Consider the following 22,724-nt stretch of genomic DNA (forward strand, 5'->3'; position numbering starts at 1 on the left):
AGAAATTTAACTTAAAATATCCTCAACTGTCCCCCAAATGTCCTTTATAGCAGTTGAATTTTTTAAGTACAGGAGCTGAACGAGAATTACATATTGTATTTGGTTGTCCTGTTTCTTTAGCCTCCTTTAATCTAGACCAACCCTGTTGTCTTTTGCTGGTTTTTCATGAAACTGATATTTTTGAAGACTGTGGGCTAGCTGTTTAATAGAATATCCCACAATTTGGATTTTTTTTTCTGATTGTTTCCTTATGATTACATTCATGCTAAACAGTTCTGACAAAAATACAAGTGATGTTGAGTACTTCTCACTTCATTACTTTAAGAAGCACATAATGTGGTTTATCTAATTATCGATGATACTGAATTTGATCACTTGTTAAGGAGTGACTGACAGACTTCTCCATTATAATTTCCCTTTGTAATTAATAGGAAACACTGAGACTATGTGAATACCCTATTCTCCAATAAGCTTTTTTACCCTGTGGTTTTAGCACTCACTGATTATCCTTGCCTGAATCAATTAAAATGGTGGTTGCAAAATGGTAATTTTCTATCATTCTCTCTATTCTTATTAGCTGACATTCTGCAATTAGACCTTTCCCTGCAACTCTAAAGTTTTTTATGTGTATCACTAGGGACCTATGGATGCCAATACCATTGTTCTCTTGTTTTCATTATTCTGTTTGTTACTCTTATTGTTCCAGTTTTGGCTGATCAGAGCCCCTTCAAGCTGGCTCCTGTGTCCTTCTGATATGTTTCTGTTCTTTAAGACTTCTTTTCTTTCTGGCATAATAGAAATGTTCCAAATTCACCTTACATTTTCTCTTCTGCTCAGCCCTGGACTCAGTCATTTCTCCAAGGAGCCAGGATTCCTTTTAGTGGAGAATGGGATTTAGAAACCACATTGCTACTGAGGTGTCATTACTTTTAGGCCTTTTCAATGAACAGAACTTATATCATTATAATACAACTATATATATATATATATATATATATATATATATATATATGTATATAATTATATACATGTTTTAAAGTTAAGAGTTCATAATAGATACCTCCAATTCAAATTCTATACTACAGGGTTCTTCTTCATCTTCCCCCATCCTACATTTGTATCTTCTTTACTCACTTGCCCTATCCTCAATACACGCAAAATAGCTTCAGATTAAGGTAAAACTACTAACATTGTTAATGAAACATCAGGATTTATTTGAAGCTCCATTTTTTCTTTGAAGTGTGTCCCAATGTTATGATATCCATTTGATACATAGTTCAGTTTGTTTCTGTTTGTAATCAATTTCAGAATATGATTTGTTCTTTTCTCTAGTTTAGTTTTATTTTTAAAGTAAAACATTTACATAATGCAAAAGTCAAGAGAATATAAAAGAGTATTCTCAGAGAAGTCTCACTCTCATTGCTATACTTTCCACACTATTCCTAGATACTCCCAATAGGTGACCTTTTCCTTATTTTCTGGTTTAACATTCCTGTGTTTCTTCTCATAAAAATAAGTATATAAAATATGTAATTTCATGTATATTATAAAATGTGTGTGTGTATACATATTTCCCCTTCTCTTTCTCAAAAGTAAGTGGTATTAAGTACATTCACATTGTTGTGCAACCATCACCACCATCCATCTCCAGAGCTTTTTCATCTTCCCCAAGTGAACTCTGTACCCATTAAACAGTAATTTGCCATTCCTCCCTCCCCACCAGCTCCTGACAACCACCATTCTATTTTCTGTCTCTATAAATTTGCCTGTATTATGTATCTCCTATAAGTGGGATCATACAGTGTTTGTCCTCTTGCGACTGGCTTATTTCACTTAGCATAATGTCTTCGAGATTCATCTACATTGTCGCACGGGTTAGAATCTCCTTCCTTTTTAAGGTTCAGTAATATTCTGTTGTATGCATATACCACATTTTGTTGACCCATTCTTCCACGGATAGACACTTCGGTTGCTTCGACCTTTTAGCTATTGTGAATAATGCTGCTAAACATAGGTATACTAATATCTGCTTGAATCCCTACTTTTGTTTTGTCTATATATGCAGAAGTGGAAATGCTGAATCATATGGTAATTCTATTTTTAACTTAAAAAAAATTTTTTTTAAACGTTTATTTATTATTGAAAGACAGAGAGAGACAGAGTGTGAGCAGGGGAGGGGCAGAGAGAGAGGGAGACGCAGAATCCGAAGCAGGCTCCAGGCTCTGAGCTGTTAGCACAGAGCCCGATGCGGGGCTCGAACTCATGGACCGTGAGATCATGACCTGCACTGAAGTTGGACACTTAACTGACTGAGCCACCCAGGTGCCCCTATAAGTATATCTTTATGCCAGTACTACATGTCTTGAGTATTGTTGCTTTGTAATAAGTTTTGAAATCAGGAAATGTTGAGTCTTTAGTAGTGTGCTAATTTTCGTCAAAGGTCAGATGACTTTCTTCCTTATAGCTATCTTTTTTTGTTTTTGTTTTTTTTTTTAAGTTTATTTATTTTGAGAGAGAAAGAGTACATGAGAGCATGAGCCAGGAGGAAGGGGGGAGAGAGGGAGAGGGAGAGGGAGAGGGAGAGGGAGAGGGAGAGGGAGAGGGAGAGGGAGAGGGAGAGGGAGAGGGAGAGGGAATATGAATCCCAAGTAGGCTCCTTGCTGTCAGCCCAGAGCCCAACTGGGGCTCAATCTCATGAACTGTGAGATCATGACCTGAACTGTAATCAAGACTCAAATACTTAACTGACTGAGCCACCCAAGCATCCCTGTTATAACGATCTTAATATGGTGAATTTCATTAATGATTTTTCTAAAGTTAAATCTTTTTATTCCAGAAAAAAAACCCACTAATTTGCTTTGATAAATTATTGTTTTAAATGTGTTGAATTCTCATTTCTCATATTTTACTTAGAATTTTTGTAACAAAATTCATACATGAAACTGTATGTGTGTGTGTGTGTGTGTGTGTGTGTGTGTGTGTGTGTGTGTGTGTGTTTAAATCAGGCTTAGGTATCAAAATTCTACCTACTTCATAAAAAGAAATCTGTATGTTTTCCTATTTTTCTATGATATGTATGGAGCTGAACTGTCCAGTAGACAGTCACCAGCCACATAAGGCTTTTTAACTTTAAATTACAATTACACAAAATTAAAAATCTTTAGTTGCAGTAGTCATATGTGGCTAGACAGCATAGATATAAAACATTTCCATCTTCACAGAAGTTCTGTTGGGTATCACTGACCTCTAGCAATTTAAGTAGTAGATAATCTGGTCTTTAAAGTTTTGTAGGACTCCCCTGTAGAATAATCTGCACTTAAGTGCTCTGCTGCAGGTGTAGTTCTTTGAAAATTTTCATATGTTTTCTACATACCTGTTTAAATATTGTAATGCTATTGGGTTCAGATTTGACAAATAGTATTTTCCTACTTCACCTCACTTTTCTAATTTATTTACACAGAGTTATTTCCCCCCTTGGTCATCTCTACTTTTGTGTATCTATGCTTATTCCTTTTCTTTAGTAGGCTAACTACTTAGTTTGTGTATCTTGTGTATTATCCTCCCAAAGGACCGGCATTTTGATTTATTGCTTTTCTATTTTCCACCTCATTAACTTTTGCTTTTACCTTTCTTTTTTCTTTTTCCTTTTTGTTTTCTTTGTGTCGTGACTCTTTCTCTAGCTTTTTGAATTGGGAATTTAAATCCTTAATTTTTATCCTTCCATTTTTATTGATGTCAAGTATTTAAATCTATCAGTTTTCTTTCAACCATTGCTTTAACTGATCTCAAAATTCTGATACGTGTTTATTATTTTTTAGGAGTTTTGCAATTTTGGTTTATATTTCCCTTTTCAAACAAGAGTTGTTTAGAGTTTTAAATTTCAATGTAGAAGGATATTCACCAGGAAACAGAGTGTGATATGTGTACACATACGTGATCCACCTTATTCATGAAAGACTTCAATACCTTTAACTTTTGTCCTCTTGGCCTGCCTTGCCTTGAGAGGTGTGTTAAATCTATCAGTGTGTTTGTCTCTATCTCTTTGCACCTACAATCATTTCCATTTTACGAAGACACGTTCTTTGTAATTTGGTTCCAAAATATTTTTAATTATTACATTTTCATTGTGAATTGTGTCACCATTAAGGATTATAAAGTGGCTTCTTTTGTCTTGTTGAATGCATCCTGGTCTGAATTCTTTTTTTTTTGTTTTGTTTTTTAATTTATTTTTGTGTGAGAAAGAGAGAAAGAGAGAGAGAGAGACAGAGAGTGCAAGCATGAGTGGGGGAGGGGCGGGGGGGGGCGGGTGGACAGAGGATCCCAAACAGGCTGTGCTGACATCAGTGAGTCCGATGCGGGGATCAAACTTACGAACTGTGAAATCATGACCTCGGCCAAAGCTGGACACTCAACTGACTGAGCCACCCAGGTGCCCCTCTTGGTCTGAATTCTGCCTTGCCTAATATCAGAATTGTAGTATCTGTTATTGTATTGTTTGACTTTCCTTTTCATACCCTTAACCATCCTTTTATTTTTAGTCTTTCTCATTTATTTGACTTTAGGTATGTTTCCTATACACAGTATAAAGCTGGGTTTGACTCTGAGTACCAATCTGAATTTTTTTCCTTTGAATAGGTCAGTTAAAACTATTTATATTTATTAATATAAATCACACATTTGGTTTCAACCCTGTCACATTAGGTTTTATTTACTGTGCTTTCCATATTTAGTTCATCTCCTTCTCTGTGTGGTCTGTTTCTTGATCTTTTTGCTCCTTTGTTATTAAGGAAGTTTTGGAATTTTATTTTAGTAGTTACCTTTATACTAACATATTTTATAGTATCCTTAATCTACCTTTTCCTCATTTAGGCTTCTATTTGGTGTATCAGTTTTAGGTGATATCCTTTGATCCCATCTAAGGATATTACAGGAGGGAGGACGTTTGCTTCCTGCTTCCGGTGTGAATGCTTGGTGGGCTCCTGCAGCAATCCCACCTTCTCTCTTGACCATATTCTGCAGTTCACGACAGCCAGTAATATCAGTAGCCAGCACCACGACCACCACCACCTTGCTCCACTTAAATGGCTTTATAGCACTCCAGAGAGACATCTGTCCATGAACAGCTTTCCCCAGAGGCACCCCTGAAGGCAAATTTCTAGCAAAGTCCACTGCTGTGGCACCACAGTGACTTCTCTCGTACAGTGAGCCACAGCTGCGTCCCCTCCAACAAGGTCTACATCTCAGCCCTGAGGATGGGAGAGGGGAGGCTCCTCCTTGGGCCCTCTATCTCAGCTCCAGTGTAGTGGCCTGCCCTTACGTCTGCTCTTATATTCATTAGAGTTCTCTTTCCTTTTGACTAGCCAAACACACCAATACCCCAAGCCTGTGTTACAGTTAATAATTATATTAAACTTTCTGTGTTCAAATTACTGTGTGGGTTCTCTCTTTTCATTGGACCCAGACTGATACCATACTGTTCTACCCCGTCTCCACCTTTGTTTTTGTCTTAGATTGATCATTCCTTGTTTGGATGAAGCTCTTTCTGTATGTAACTCATTCCTCCGGTAGGGCTTGGGTTACAGCATTTCCTAAGCTCCTGCATGCTGAACACATTTCAGTATAATCTCAGTACCCAAAAAACAGCTTGTATAGATATAAAACCCCAAGATCTTACTTTCTTTCCTTGAATTTCTTAAAAACACCACTCTACTTTGTCTTGCTTTGTACTTTGCTATAGCAAAGGATGATGCAAACTTGACTTTCTTTCCCTTGTAAATAATTTGGCCTTTTTTCTGGAGGCCTAGAGGAAATTTTTCTTTATTCTTAGAATGTAATAGTTTTACTAGAATAGATCTTAGAGTAACCAATCTGAATCAATTTTTCCAGGAATAAGGTAGGCCCTTTCAAAACAGAAGTTTGGGTTTTAATTTTTGAAAAATTTAAGTATTAATTCTGGTTCATTGCTTTGTTTATCTTCTTCAGACACTCCAATAACACATGCATACATACATTTACACATACACATTGAATCTTTGTTGACTATGTTCTATATCCAACAGTTCCTTTCTGATACTTTTTAACCTTTTCTAATACTTATTTTTATTCTCTTGGCTGTTTTTATTTCTCTTCTCAATGTCCCTTATTACATTTTCAGTTAAACCTGTGTCCATTGGGCACCCTGGAATTGAGTCAATTGAGATTATTTTGTCTTTCTTCAATTTTTTTCTTGAGTTTGGACAATTCCATTTTTACATCTTCCTGTCTATTGTGCATTTCTAGTCTGACTTTTAAAATTTATGATTCATGGTATTTTTTTCATATCTGTCAATACTTGTTTAATTCAAGTTGGGTTGTTGTGCAATAGTTTTCTTCTGGTTAGTCACTGATTTTGGCAGAATTTTTAACAGTTAAAATGGTTTTAGCCTCATCTTTGCTTTTTGTCAGATAGAAGGTTTTATAGGTGTCGATTGCTATTTCCTAATCATTTGAAATGTCTGATATTTTCCTGGACCAGCAAAAACAGGAGGTTCTATTTTGGCAGGGATCTCAGGTTATGAATTTTCTGTTGACCTAATGAAATGCAGTTTCTTTAGTAGATGAGGCTGTTGGGATGGGAAGTGTCTGATGTGTCTTTTGGCTTTATGATTCTCTTCTGTTTCTGTATAATTCTGAATTACAATGCCCTGCTTTTCCTTCAATATGTCTACCCTCCCCCAAAGGTAGATGTCTTCTCAAGAGTGCTATCTCTAGTCCCTCAATCCAGACTTTCGAACCACTGGCTTCCTTTGGATTCCCCAGTAGGGAAGTAGGTCTTAGCTCTGTTCTCAGTATTTCCCACTCTAAATGGGCCTATATTTTCCTGGAGGTGATTTTGACTGTGTTAGGCCTCCACTGCCCTCCCCCTTTTAAATGTAATTTCTAACTACATAAAACTATTCATTCTGGTATGAGTCAGGTATTAGCTCTAATGGTTTCAGATCTTTATATCTGAAAATGTAATTAAAATCTGTGGTATTCTTGACTCTCAGTTATGTTTAAACATGAATTAGGGGTGGTTTGGTTTCCTTTTGGATTTGTACATTTCTAGAGAAGTTACTGAAAGATTGATGTGAGGGTTAGGAGCACTGACATGCACCCCCTCATGCAGTCAAAAATTGCGTAGAATCTTTGACTTCCCCCAAACTTTACTAATAGCCTACTGTTGACCAGAAGCCTTAATGATAATGTGAAGAGTTGATTAACACATATTTTGTGTGCTATATGTATTATATAGTGTATTCTTATAATAAAGGAAGGTAGAAAAAAGAAAATGTTATTAAGAAAATATTAAGGAAGAGAAAATACATTTATAGTACTGTACTGTATTTACAGAAATAAATTTGTGTATAAGTGGGGCTGTGTAGTTCAAGCCTGTGTTGTTCAAGGGTCAACTCTACTTTTTAATAGCCTATCAGGATGTTTCCAAATAGCAATTCATCAAGCAGGTTGAGAATAATACAGTACTATTTAGCTATAAAAAGGAATGAAGAATATCTCCATGCTACTAAGAAGTCATCTTTAGGGTATTTCATTAAGTGGCAAAAAGTAAGGTTAAGACCAATATGTATAGTATGCTGTCATTTATATAAGGAGGTGGGAAATACCTTATGTGTATATGTACACACACAGACACACACACGGATATTTGTATTTTTAAAAAATGGGAATATAGACAGGGGCTACCTATGGCAGAAGAAGGGAAGAAAGTGAAGGGGATTTCTCTCAATATACTTCACTTTACAGATTTGACTTTAAGAATGATGTGTATCACATATACGTTTATAAAGGAAAGTTTCCAAGAAGCAATCTCTAAAAATAAAAAACAATACAACAAATGAACCCAGGTTTATACCAAGTTGGTGGCACTGCCACCCAGAGAGAAACTAATCCAAGCAAACTTATAATATATTGACTATCCTTCATTGGAGGGTAGGAAAACAAGAAATGCAAGTAACTCAAACACCGTCAGTAATGATAATGGTGGTATGTGTTGCTACTGTTATTCTGAGACTGTTGTCCTGTGTGCTATAATAGGATAAAACAACTGAGTTATTTTGCTAGTGACATGGAGAACTAGGGTTTTGTTGTGGTATAAAGGAGATACAGATTAAAGACAGCAAAGATAAAGTAAATAAAAGCACCATTTGTCCTGAACTTTAGTAGGAAGTATCAATATGAACGAATGATTTTCTCTTAATAATAATAATAGTAACAGTAATAATAACAATAAGGCAGTTCCTATCTCTCTATATCAAAAAGATGTAGAAAGAATGACCAACCCAGTAGCACTGAATACTCTAGGATTCAGATAATAGTCTCTAAATACCATTTCCCACTAAGAAGAACCGGAAGAACTGGGCATCTAAAAGAAATAGCTGATTCCATATTTGAGGCAGATAATTTAAAAGATGAGCCTGGCACTTGTTGAGATGAGCACTGGACATTATTATATGTAAGTGATGAATCACTGGGTCCTACTCCGGAAACCAATACTACATTGTATGTGAACTAACTTGAATTAAACAAACAAACAAACAAAAAAAGATGACTCTGGAAGATTTTGAAATTTCAAAAATCCAAGACAGCTATCAAACAATTAAGTGTCAGAAGACTGGATGCCTGGGTGGCTCAGTCCGTCAAGCACCCAACTCATGATCTCAGGATCATGAGATCGAGCACCGTGTCGGGCTCTGCACTGGGTGTGGAGCCTGCTTGAGATTCTCACTCTCTCTCCCTCTACCCTCCCCCACTGCACCGTGCTGCCACTGGTGCACTCTCTCTCTCTAAAAAAGAAAAGAAAGAAAGAAAGAAAAGGAAAAAAAAAAGTGTCAGGAAACCATTTGATGAGGCTCCTATGCAGCCAATGATGGGACAAATCAAGAATCAGTAAGGACAGTTAGTGTAATGGAATGAAACATGTCAAATATGTAAGAATCCTTGGGTTTATGATACTAAATAACAATAACAACAAAAACGTCCTTAAATATTTTTGGAGGATGGTAGTAAACTAATTCATTATTTTGAAAATTGGTAAAGAATCAAGCATTTAAGCTTTCTTCCATGAACTATAACCTCACAATAACCAAAAATGTGATGGAAGTTTAATAGATATATTCCATTTAATTTATGTGGACAGAACTGTAAGATTAAAATTTCCCATTTTGCAACCATAATGAATTGATTGCTCTATATCAGGAGTCAGCAAATTACAGCCAGCAGGCCAGTCATCTGTTTTTGTAAATATAAGATTTTATTGGAACACAGCCTTGCCCATGTATTTATGTATTGTCTGTGGCTATTTTTGTATTACAATGACAAAGCTGACTAGTTGTAACAGAGAATGTATGGCCCATAAACCTGAAAGTTTTACTGTCTAACTCTTTAAGAAAATCTGGCAACCCTTGATCTAGACCACAAGCAGTAACAGCTGCTACATTATAAAATGAGAGAAACGAGACCATATATATATATGATTCCCAATAGAAGTAAACACCACTACCTATGAAATGTTCTTATGAAAAAATTGAACCTGAACCTGATCAACCCTCAAGATCTAGCTGACAATTTCTAGAAAAGAGAGAACATGGAAATGTGTCAAATGTTACCATAGAGATACAATCAGCAAAATCTAATTGTGGGAGATAATTAAAGACAAATTACTTAGATTTTTCAACAAATAAATTGCAAGAAAAAAAAAATAAGAGAGAAAGAGAACCCATAGATTAAAAGAGACTTAAAGGACATGTCAACCAAGTGCAATATGTGGATCTTATTTGAATCCTGATTCAAAGGAACTAATAAAGAGAAAGAGAGAGGAGACAGACAGACAGACAACAGGGAAAATTTAAACACTTGAGTAGATATTAGTTGGTATTAAGGAATTATCGTTAGTTTATAAACACATGATAATGTTATTATGATTGTTTTAAAAATATTATCTACGAGACATACATACCAAATATTTAATGACAGAATGATACTATGTTGGGGCAACTGGGCAGGAGGGGGCAGGAAATATGTGCAGATACAAATAAAACATGATCGATTATGTGTCGATAATTATCAAGGATAAAGAGTACATGGACATTCACTGTGCTATTCTTGTGACTTCTGTATGTGTTTGGAATTTTATTACAAATACATTTTTTAAATGGGGGATAATTCAGTAACCAGCTGGGGATTTCCTGCAAATGTCATCTGTCCTCTAATGCTCAATTAATTTAGCACAACCCCCTGAGGGGAACATAGCCCACAGCTCATAACCCATCTCTCCCTAGTCTCTGTTGAGACTCATTGCAATAGTGACTGATAGTAACTGAGGAGATGGGCTGAGTCACTTATACTGAGGGGAAAAAACAAAAGATAAATCTGATCTTGAGAAGAAAATTCTAGTGGGGTTATTAGTTTAAGTAAAATAACACATTTTACTTAACAACTGATTCAGAGTGAGAAAATTACAAGGACCGAGTGAGAATTTAAGGAAAAGGAGATAAGGAACCTCTGTATCAGTCATCTTGTTACTGAAAGATTTTTCTCTCACCTCTGGTTATCCTTGTAGGATTTGGTAAAATCCTTTATGGTTTTTTGAGGCAGGCTAAATGGTAAAACCTCCTTCCACTCTCTCAGGGTAACTGGGAACTGATGAAAGGTGTGGTTTCGAGTTAGAAAAAGGAGAGCTTAAGAAATAAGCTTGGATATAAGTTAATGTAGAGATGGACATGTCCATATTTTATAGCACATTTCATTTTGGTAGGCCTTTTCTTTTGGCCATATGAAAGAGAAGAATAGGCAGGGGACCCTAGGCTTTCCTGTAACAGGATGTAGCATTCTGGGAAGATAACTAATTGGCTAAGGAAGGCTTGGGTCTAGTTACTCACCCAGAGGGGGCTGCAGCATACCCCCATTCTTCTCACAGTTCCCAATAGGCTGGATTTCAGATGAGTCAACCAGCCGCCAGAAGTCATTCTTGTTGTCACTGCCATCAAGGCGAAGGCGGAGCCGGGCACCTGTCAGTCCAACTACTGTCGCAATACACGTGGATGTGGTATTCCTGGGGTCCTGCGCTTCCAATTTCATGCTGATCTTGAACTCGTTGCTTGGAGGTGTGTAGGACTGAGAAAAACAAGCCATGGGGATTAGGCAGACTAAGAGTATATGGCATTTTCAGTAAAGATGTTAAGAGATGGAGCCTGAAAATTTATTCTTTGTACTGAAATTGGTTACAGTGGGGCCCAGGACAAGCACCTTGAACTATTCCCTGGTACTTTGGAAGGGTTTCATGTAAAAGAAACACTGGAAGGTAAGATGAAGGGGAAAAAATTTACTTTCCACAAAAGCATCAAATATTGACTCACACCAGTAAGAAAAGCACAGCAGTGTCTCAAATGGTCCTGACTTAAATGCTTCTTCATCCTGTCTTCTCTAACATCCTAACTCTCCAGGTGTTCATAACATTTTCTTCTCAGAAATCATCCTATTAAACTTGCACATCCTTAATGTCTCTTCATGGAGCGTTTCAGTATGTAGGTTTGTGTATTCATCACACAGGCCCAAAGACTATTTTTCTTATTTTGACATTAACTTAGAAATCAATTCACAGTTTTAAAAACAATTTTAAGTTATAATTGACATACCATAAACTATACACTTTGTTAAATCTTGACATACGTATACACCCATGACACCATATATATCACATACACCTTGAAACCATCATCATAATCAAGATAATGAACATGGACACACTCCCAAGTTTTTTCATGTCCCTTTATAATTCTTCTGTCTGGCCCTTCCCAGACCCCTGTCCCCAGGCAAACATTGATTACTTTCTCTCACTGTAGATTGACTGGTTTGCATTTCTTCCTCTTAAGTGGAATCAGAATAAACTCTGTTTGTGTTTGTCTAGCTTCTTTCACCCAGCATAATTATTCTGATATTCATCCCTATTGTTGAATGTATCAATAACTCATTTTCAAAAAAATTTTTTTAGAATGAAATCTGGCCATTTGTAGCAACGTGGATGGAACTGGAGGGTGTGTTATGCTAAGTAAAATAAGTCAGGCAGAGAAAGACAGATATCTTATGTTTTCACTCCTATGTGGATCCTGAGAAACTTAACAGAAGATCATGGGGGAGGGGAAGGGGGAAAAAAAGTTACAGAGAGGGAAGGAGGCAAACCATAAGAGACTCTTAAATACTGAGAACAAACTGAGGGTTGATGGGGGTTGGGGGAGAGGGGAAATTGGGTGATGGGCATTGAGGAGGGCACCTGTTGGGGTGAGCACTGGGTGTTGTATGGAAACCAATTTGACAATAAATTATATAAAAATAAAAATTAATTTTAATGTATACTCCATTGTTTTTTAAACACTTTATTTTTTCAAAGCAGTTTTAGGTTCAGAAGAAAACCGACAGGAAGGTAAAGAGATTTTCCATATATACTCAGCCCCAACACATGCATAGTCTCCCCTGTTATCGACACCCCTCACCACAGTGGTACATTTGTTACAAATGATGAACTTATATTGACACATCATAATTATCCAAAGTCCACATGTCACATTAGGATTCTCTCCTGGTGTTGTACCTTCTGTGGGTTTAGTCAAATGTATAATGGCGTGTGTTTATCATTATAGGATCATACAAAACAGTTTAACTGTCTTTTTTCAACGTTTTTTTATTTATTTTTGGGACAGAGAGAGACAGAGCATGAATGGGGGAGGGGCAGAGAGAGAGGGAGACACAGAATCGGAAACAGGCTCCAGGCTCCGAGCCATCAGCCCAGAGCCTGACGCGGGGCTCGAACTCACGGACCGTGAGATCGTGACCTGGCTGAAGTCGGACGCTTAACCGACTGCGCCACCCAGGCGCCCAGAAAACAATTTAACTGTCTTAAAAATCCTCGGTGTTCTGTCAATTCATCCCTCACTCATCCACCCACTGGCAGCCACTGATCTTCTTAGGGTCTCTATAGTTTTTTTTTTTTTTTTTCAACGTTTATTTTTTATTTTTGGGACAGAGAGAGACAGAGCATGAACGGGGGAGGGACAGAGAGAGAGGGAGACACAGAATCGGAAACAGGCTCCAGGCTCTGAGCCATCAGCCCAGAGCCTGACGCGGGGCTCGAACTCACAGACCGCGAGATCGTGACCTGGCTGAAGTCGGACGCTTAACCGACTGCGCCACCCAGGCGCCCCAGAGTCTCTATAGTTTTGCAGCCTTTTCAGGCTGGCTTCTTTCCGTTAGTAATAGGCATTTAAGTTTCCTCCATGTCTGCTCATGGCTTGATAGCTCATTTCTTTTTAGGGCTTATATTCTGTTGTTTGGCTATACCACATTTTTTTCATTCACCTACTGAAGGGCATCTTGGTTGCTTCCAAGTTTTGGCAGTTATGAATAAAAGTGCAACAAACATCTACGTGCAGGTTTTTTGCTGGTGTAAGTTTTTAAGTCATCTGAGTAAATACCAAAGAATATGGTTGCTCGATCCCATAGTAAGAGTATGTTTTGTTTCATAAGAAATCACCACACTATCTTACAAAAATGGTTATGCAATTTCGCGTTACCACAATAAACGAATTCCTGTTGCCCACATCCTTGCTCACATTTGTCGGTATCAGTGTTTTCTGGATTTTGGCCATTCTAATAGGTGTGTAGTGGCATCCCACTACTGTTAATTCGTATTTCTCTGATGACATATGATGTGGAGTATCTTTTCACATGCTTGTTTTGTCACCTGCATGTCCTCTTTCATGAGAAGTCTAAGATCTTTGGCCCATTTTTTAAATCAAGTTGTTTCATCTCTTGACACTTTAAGTGTTCTTTGCAGATTTTGGATAATATTCCTTTACCAGATATGCCTTTTCCAAATATTTTCTCCCAGTCTGTGGCTTGTCCTCTTATTCTCTTGACAGTGTCATTCACGGAGGCAGGTTTCAATTTTAACGAAGTCCAGCTTATCAATTTCTTTTATGGATCATGTCTTTAGTGTCATATCCAAAAAGTCATCGCCACACCCAAGGTCATCTTGTTTTTCTCCTAGGTTATCTTCTAGTTTTTTTTTATTATAAATTTTTTTTTCAACGTTTTTAATTTATTTTTGGGACAGAGAGAGACAGAGCATGAATGGGGGAGGGTCAGAGAGAGAGGGAGACACAGAATCGGAAACAGGCTCCAGGCTCCGAGCCATCAGCCCAGAGCCTGACGCTGGGCTCGAAATCACAGACCGCGAGATCGTGACCTGGCTGAAGTCGGACGCTTAACCGACTGCGCCACCCAGGCGCCCCGGTTATCTTCTAGTTTTATAGTTTTGGGTTATATATTTAGTCTGTGGTCTGTTTTGCGCTAACTTTTGTGAAGGATATAAGGTTTCAGTCTAGGTTCTTTTTTTTTTTTTTTTTTTTTTTTTTTTTTTTTTTTGCATGTGGCTGTCCAGTTAAGCACTATTTGCTGAAAAAACTATCTTAGGTCCATGGTATTGCCTTTGCTCCTTTGTCAAAGATCAGTTGCCTATACTTATGTGGGGCTATTCCTTGGCTCTCTGTTCTGTTCCATTGATCCATCTGGTTCTTCTTTTGCAAACAGCACACTGTCTCGATTCCTGTTTCTTTATAGTGAGCCTTGAAGTCGGGTGGTGTCAGTCCCCCAAACCTGTTCTCCTTCAATACTGTGCTGGCTATTCTAGATCTTCGCCTCTCCATGTAAACTCTAAAATCAATTTTTCCACAAAATAACTTGCTGTAATTTTCATTAGGCTTGCACTGAATCTATAGATCATGATGGGAAGAACTGACATCTTCACAATATTGAATCTTCCTATTCTTGAACATGGACTATTTTTCCATTTTTTGTTTTTGTTGTTCATTGGTTTCACCAGATTTTGTAGTTTTCCTCATACAAAGCTTGTATATATTCTGTTAGATTTATACTTAAGTGCTTCATTTTTGGAGGTCCTCAATGGTACTGTATTTTTAATTTCAGAATCCACTTGTTCATTACAGTATAAAGGAAAGCCACTGACTTTATTAACCTTGTATCCTGAAACCTTGCTGTAATTGCTTATTAATTCCAGGTTTTGTTTTTTTTTAATTCAGATTTTCTACAAAGACAATTATGTCATCTGCAAACAGTTTTATTTTTTCCTTCCTAAGCTGTATAGCTTTTATTTCCTTTTCTTGTCTTATTGCAGTATCTAAAACTTCCACTATGATACTGAAAAAAAGAGGTGAGAGGAGACAGCTTGCCTTTCTCCTGATCTTAGTGGGAAAGCTTCTAGTTTCTCACCATTAAGTATGATGCTGGCTATAAGATTAGTAGATAGTATCTCTCAGCATAACTATTCTGATAGTCATCCTATTGCTGAATGCATTAATAATTCATTTCTCTTTATTGCTGAGTAGTAAATCATGTTGATAAACATTTGGGGTGTTTCCAGTTTTTTTTAAATGTTTGAGAGAGAAAGAGAGAGAGCGAGCACAGGGGAGGGCAGAGAGAGAAAGTGGGAGAGAGAGAATTCCAAGTGCAGAGCCTAAAGGAGGGCTCAACCCCACAAACCATGAGATCATGATCTGAGCTGAAACCAAGAGTCAGATGCTCAACTGACTGAGCCATCCAGGCATCCCGTTTTTTGTTTTTTGTTTTTTCCAGTTTTTGATGATTACAAATAAATTGTTAATGAACGCCCATGTATAAATCTTTGTATGGGAATATACTTTCTTTTCTCTTGGGTAAATATCTAAAGGTGAAATGGATGGATCATATGGTAGGTATTTATTTGTTTAACTCACATACCAGAAAATTTACCTTTTTATAGTATATACCTTGGTAGTTTTTTAGTATATTCATAGAGATGTGCAAACATCACTCGATTTAAATTTAGAACATTTTCATCATCCCCAAAAGAATTCCCATACCCATTAGCAGTCTCTCCCCATTCAGCCCTCAGCCCAGCCTAGAAACAATTAATCTTCTGTTTCTATGGATTAAAGGTTTAATATAAATGGAATTATACAGTATGTGAGTGGTTCCTTCCTTCACTTAGCATAATGTTTTCAAGGTTAATGTGTGTTGTATTTCATTCATTTTCACTGATGAGTAATATTCCATTGTGTGAATATACTACATTTTGCTTAACCATTCATCAATTGATGGACACTGAGTTTTCTCTTTTTGGCTATTATATATAATGATGCCATTTGTGTATAAGTTTTGTGTGGTCATGTGTTTTCCTTACCTAGGAGTGGGAATCCTGGTTCATGTGCTAATTCTATGTTTAACATTTTGAGTAGCTTCTAAACTGTTTTCTAACGTGATTACAACATTTTACAATCTTACCAGCAATGTATGAAGGTTCCAATTTCTTCATATCCTCACCATCCTTGTTACTGTCTGCCTTTTTATCATTTATTTAACTTATTTATTCATGTTTATTTATTTCTGAGAGAGAGACAGAGTGAGAGCCAGGGAGGGGCAGAGAGAGAGGGCAACACAGAATCTAAGGCAGGCTTCAGGCTTCGAGTCATCTGCCCAGAGCCTGATTAGGGGCTCGAACTCACGAACAGCAAGATCATGACCTGACCCGAAGTCAGACGCTCAACTGAGCCCCCAGGCGCCCCATGGTCTGTCTTTTTAATTTCAACTATCCTAGTAGATATGAAGTGGTATCTCACAGCACTTTTCATTTGCATTTCCCTCAAGATTAATGATATTAACCATCTGTTATGTGCTTATTGGCCAGTTGTGTATATTTGGAGAAATATCTATTGAAATTTTTTGCCCATTTAAAAATTAGGTTGTCTTTGCCCATTTAAAACTTATGTTGTCTTATTAATTTAAAAATTAGGTTCTTCAGGGGCACCTGGGTGGCTCAGTCAGTTAAGCGTCTGACTTCGACTCAAGTCATGATCTCGCGGTTTGTGGTTTTGAGACCCGTGTCTGGCTCTGTGCTGACAGCTCAGAGCCTGGATCCTGCTTCGGATTCTGTGTCTCCCTCTCTCTCGGCCCCTCTCCCGCTTCTTCTCTCTCTCTCAAAAATGAATAAATGTAAAAGAAAAAATTAAAAAATTTTGGTTCTTCATATATTCTAGATACAAGTTCCTTATCAGATACATGATTTGTGAACATTTTCTCCCACTTTGTGGGTCATCTTTTCACTTTCTTGATAGTGTTCTTGGAAGCACAAAAGTTTTTAATTTTTATGAAGTCTAATCTATCTAGTTTTTCTTTTGTGGCTTGTGCTTTTGGTGCCATATCTAAAAAACCATTGCCTAATCCAAGGGCATGAAGATTTACTCCTATGTTTTCTTCTAAGAGTTCTATAGTTGTAGCTCTTACATTTAGGACTATCAGCTACTTGAACTTAATTTTTGTATATTATGGAGGTAGGGTGCATCTACATCCTTTTGTACGTGCATATCCAATTCTCCCCACGCTAGTTATTAAAAATCCCACTTAACTTTGTCCAAAATCAATTAAGCATAAATGTATGAGTTTATTTCCAGACTCTCAAGTCTAATCCACTGACACGTAAGTCTATCTTTATGCCAGTACCACAATGTCTTGAGTATTGTAGCTTCATAGTAAGTTTTGAAATCAGGAAATGTGAGTTCTCTACCTTTGTTCTTCTTTTCCAACATTGTTTTGGCTATTTTGTTTCCCTTGTGTTTCTTTATGGATTTTAGAATCAACTTGTCAATTTCTGCAACATAGGTACCTGGGATTTTGATAGAATTACATCAAATTGTTAGATTAATTAGGAGAGCACTGCTGTCAGCTATGTGATTTGCCAATATTTTCCAAGACTATGGCTTATATTTCCTTCTTTTACCAGTGTCTTTTGAAGGGCAGATGTCCTTAACTTTGACAAAATCTGCTTTATGATTTCTTTATGTAAGTTTTTCATGTTTGTCAGTTTATTCCTAATTTTTTTTCTGCTATTGTAAATGAGAGTTTCTCTTCCATTATGTCTTCTATTAAGTTACTTTTAACCACGTTACTGAGGTATAAACATTTTTTTTTTCAGGTTAAAGATGTATTATTCAATTCCTAATTTAGTGATTTTTTTTTTTTTTTGGCTCAGTAGTCTGTTGTTGAAGTTTGTTTTTGCGAAACTGTATCTTAAAAAACTTTTTAAAAATGTTTATTTGTTTTTGAGAGAGAGAGGGACAGAGAGTCAAGCACGAGCAGGGGCAGAGAGAGAGGGAGGCACAGAATCTAGGCTCTAGGCTCTGAGCTGTCAGCACCAAAGCGACTTGGAGCTCGAACTGACGACCTGTGAGATCATGACCTAAGCCAAAGTCGGACGCTTACCTAACTAAGCCACCCAGGTGCTCTGCCAAACTATATTTTAAAGTATGTTTTCACCAGTAGTTTATGAAAGTTCCATTTACTCCACATCCTTGCCACTATTAGGTATGGTCAGTCCTTTCTATCAGAGACATTTAAATAAATGTATAGAGATAGCTCATTATGATTTTGCTTTGTATTTCCCTAATAAAAATGTTAGCCATCAATTCATGTACTTATTTGCTACCCACATATTTTCTTTAGTGGTTGCTTTACTCTTTCAATCTGAATCCCTTTCCTTCCTCCCTCGCTCCCTCCCTTCCTCCTTTCCATCCTTTGTTTTGTTTTTTTGTTTTGGCCTGGTCACATTGGTAGTACAATGTTGAATGGAAGTGGTAAAAGCAGACATCCTTGTCTTATTCTTGATGTTAAGGGGAAAACGTTTAAACTTTTACCATTCAGTATGATAACTGTAAGTTTTTCATAGATGCATTTTAGGATTTAGGAAATTCCCTTCTATTTCTTATTGTGAGAGTCTTGATTTGTAACGGACATTGGATTTGGTCAATGCTTTTTGTGCATCTATTGAGATGATCATACTTTTTCTTCATTAGTATGTCCACATGGTGAAACACTGATTGATTTTTGAATGTTTAATCAACCTAAAATTCTTGGAATTAAGCTCCACCTAGTCATGATGAATTACTATTATATGTTGTTAAAATCAATTTCCTAGAATTTCCTTTAGATTTTTTACACATATCTTTATGTGGGATGTTGCTTTGTAGTTTTTTCTTTATCTTTACCTGATTTTGATATCAGAGTAATATTTGCTTCAAAGAATGATCTGGAATGTATTCCCTTTTCTTAAACTTTCTGGAAGAGTCTGTGTAGAATTTGTGTTACTTTCTCCTTAAATGTTTGGAAAAATTCACCAGTGAAGTCATCTGGGCCTGAAGTTTTCTTTGTGTGAAATTTCTTAACTACGAATTCAGCTTCTGTAACAGAAATAGTGCTGTTCAGATTTTCTTTAAGTGAACTTTGGTAACATGTGTTATTCATGAAAATTATCCATTGCAACTAAGTTATCAAACTTAAAGGCATAAATTTGTTCGTAATATTCTTTTATTATCTTTTTAATATTTGTAGAATCAACAGTGATGTTACTCTTTCCAGTTCTGCTATTACTAATCTGTGTCGTCTTTTCTTCTTGATTAATCTGGCTAGAAGTTCATCATTTCTATTGATCTTTGCAAAGACTCAGCTTTTGGCTTCAATGATTTTCGTGTTTGTTTTTTTTTTATATCATTGGTGTATGCTCTGATTTTTATTATTTCCTTTTCTCTGCTTACTTTGGGGATAATTTGCTCTTTTTGTCCCCCTAGTTATTTAAAATGGAAGCTGAAGTCACTAAATGAAACTTTTCTTCTTTTCTAGTATTGGTGTTTAGTACTATAAGCTCCTTGTAAGGACTGCTTTAGCAGCAATCCACAACTCTGAAATGTTCTATTTTCACTTCAATTTAGTTGAAAATATTTTTTAAAGTTTATTTATTTATTTTGGGAAAGAGAGCACAAATGGAGGAGGGGCAGAGAAAAGAGAAATCCAAGCAGGTTCCATGCTGTCAGTGCAGAGCCCAAATGCTGGGCTCAATCTCACAACCCATGAGATCATGACCTGAGCCAAAATCAAGAGTGGGACACTTAATCAACTGGGTCACCCAGGCTCCCCTAGTTGAAAATATTTGTTAATGTCCCTTTTAATTTCTCCATACCCAAGGGGGTATTTAGAAATGTGTTACTTAGTTTCCAAATATTTAGAGATTTTCTGCTATTAATTTTTTATTTAACTTAGTGTACTTTATATTACAGCCTTTTAAATTTACCAAAACTTATTTTATGGTCCAGAATATGGCCTAACTTGGTAAACTGTCTGTGTGCACTTGAAAAGAATGTACACTCTACTGTTGCTGGGGATGCTCTATACCTGTCAATTAGGTCCAACTGACAAACACTGACAGTGTTGCCAATGTCTACTATTCACTTGCTGATTTCTTACTACTTGTTCTTTAATCATAGAGGGGAGTATTAGAACTCCCAACTACAAATAAATTTAGATTTATTCATTTCTCCTTACATTTCTATTTGCTTCACATAAAAATGTCTGACCCCTTTCATGATGAAATTGCCTTTTTTTTTTTTTAAATCCCTGGTAGTATTCTTTACTCTGAGATATATTTTGATATTAACATAGTCATTTTAGTTTTATTATGGCTAATGTCAGCAGAGTATATCATTTTCCATCCTTTTACTTTTAACCTGTTTATGTCTTTATATTTAAAGTATAATTTCTTGCAAGCAGTATACAATTGGGTCGTTTTTGTTTTTTTTTCAATGTGACAATCTCAACCTTTTAACTGAGGCATTTAGACCATTTATAATCAATTTGATTACTGATATGGTTGGATTTAAGTCTACCATCTGCTATGTATTTTCTATTATTTTAGTAGTTGTTTTGGTCTTTATAGTAAACATGTTTACCTCATCAGTCTATCTTCAAGTATACTACTTCATGTAAAAGAATCTTACAGTAGTATATTTAAGATTTCTCCTCTACTGGGCTTTTATGCTTTTGTTATACATTTTATTTATACATCTGTTATCACCTCAATAATGCAATATGATTATTACTGTTTACATAATTACCCTTTGTAGAGATTTAAGAAAAAACATGTTTTTACCCTTATGTATTTACATCTTATGTATTTACCCTTGTAATTACAATTTTTTTGTTATTTTTTTTTCACATTTATTTATTTATTTATTTATGAGAGACAGAGAGAGACAGAGCACAAGCGGAGGATGGGCAGGGAGAGAAGGAGACACAGAATCCAAAGCAGGCTCCAGGCTCTGAGCTGTCAGCACAGAGCCCGAGGCGGCGCTCGAACTCACAAACCACAAAGATCATGACCTGAGCCGAAGTCGGACGCTCAACTAACTGAGCCACCCAGGCGCCCCACCCTTCTAATTATAATTACCAGGGATTTTCATTCCTTTTTATAGATCTGTAATTCTACCTGGTAATATTTTCCTTCTGCCTGACACACTTCCTTTAACATTTCTTGTAGTGAGTCTTCTGGTGATGAATTATTTTGGTTTTTTTGTATGTCTGAAAATATATTTTGCCTTTTGTTTTTGGAAGATCTTTTTACTGGGTATAGAATGCTAGATTGACAGGTTTTGCTTTTGGTACTTTAAACATGTTACTCAACTTTCTTGTTTGCATTGTTTCTGACAAGAACATATAATGTCATTCTTATCTTAGTTTCCTTGTATATAAGGTGTCTTTCTTCTCCGGCTGCTTTTAAGATGTTCTTTATCACTAGCTTTGAGCATTTATGATTATGTGTTAATGTAGTTTTCTTCTTGTCGTTGATTTGTGGGGGAGAAGGGGATTCACAGAGTTTCTTCAATCTGTGGATTTACAGTTTTCCTCAATTTTGGAAAATTTTTAGCCATTGTATCTTCAAGTACTTTTTCTGTCCCTCATCTCTTTTCTCCTTTGGGCACTCTAATTACATGGTCTACGAAGTTATCCTTTGGCTCACTGATAATCTTTTTCATCTTTTGAGGATTCTTTTCTCTCATTGTGTTTCATGATAGTTTCTACTGCTATGTCTTCAAGTTTACCGGTCTTTTCTTGTCATTAATCTCATCCAGTATACTTTTCATTTCGCACATAGTAGTTCAATATGAGTCTTTTTTTTTTTTTTTTATATATCTTCTATGTCTCTGTTTAACTTTCAAACACATGGAATACAATTAAAATAATTGTTTTAATGTTTTTGTTTGCTATTCTAAGACCTATATAGGTTTTGAGTCTATTTCAATTGGTTGATTATTCTGCTCACGATGATTATGTTTTCCTGCCTCTTCTCATGCTTGGTAATCTTTCACTGGATGTCAGACATTTTGACTTTTAGCTGTTGGCTGCTGGATGTTTTTGCATTCCCTTATTATGCTTTGTTCTTCTTTTAATATACATTTTTATGATTTTTTAGTGACAGCTGTGTTTCTTTTTTTAATTTTTCTTTTTTTAAATTTATATCCAAGCTAGTTAATATACAGTGTAACAATGGTTTCAGGAACCAAATTTAGTGATTCATCACTTACATGTAACACCCAGTGCTCATCCCAACAAGTGCCCTCCTTAGTGCCCACCACCCATTTAGCCCATCCCCCTACCCAACACCCCTCCAGCAACCCTCAGTTTGTTCTCTATATTTAAGAGTCTCTTATGGTTTGCCTTTCTCTGTTTTTATCTTATTTTTCCTTCCCTTCCCCTGTATTCACCTATTCTGCTTCTTAAATTCCACATATGAATGAAATCCTATAATATTTATT

General features: G+C 36.4%; 1 protein-coding gene across 10 annotated transcripts in view; it reads right to left on the reverse strand.

Annotated features, from left to right (window-relative positions):
- The window catches only part of SCMH1 (Scm polycomb group protein homolog 1), a 186,519-nt gene that overhangs the window by 94,783 nt on the left and 69,012 nt on the right, over positions 1-22,724 (reverse strand). For 9 of the 10 annotated variants that reach the window (XM_042996793.1, XM_007077375.3, XM_042996799.1 and 6 more), the window contains one exon: positions 10,917-11,151. In XM_042996793.1, coding sequence (XP_042852727.1) covers positions 10,917-11,151 — 235 coding nt within the window. Of the gene's footprint in view, positions 1-10,916; positions 11,152-22,724 lie in introns of those variants that run through there. The other variant, XM_042996802.1, reaches the window with a different exon arrangement.

Source organism: Panthera tigris, chromosome C1, assembly GCF_018350195.1.
Source record: "Panthera tigris isolate Pti1 chromosome C1, P.tigris_Pti1_mat1.1, whole genome shotgun sequence".
NCBI classification, from domain to species: domain Eukaryota; kingdom Metazoa; phylum Chordata; class Mammalia; order Carnivora; family Felidae; genus Panthera; species Panthera tigris.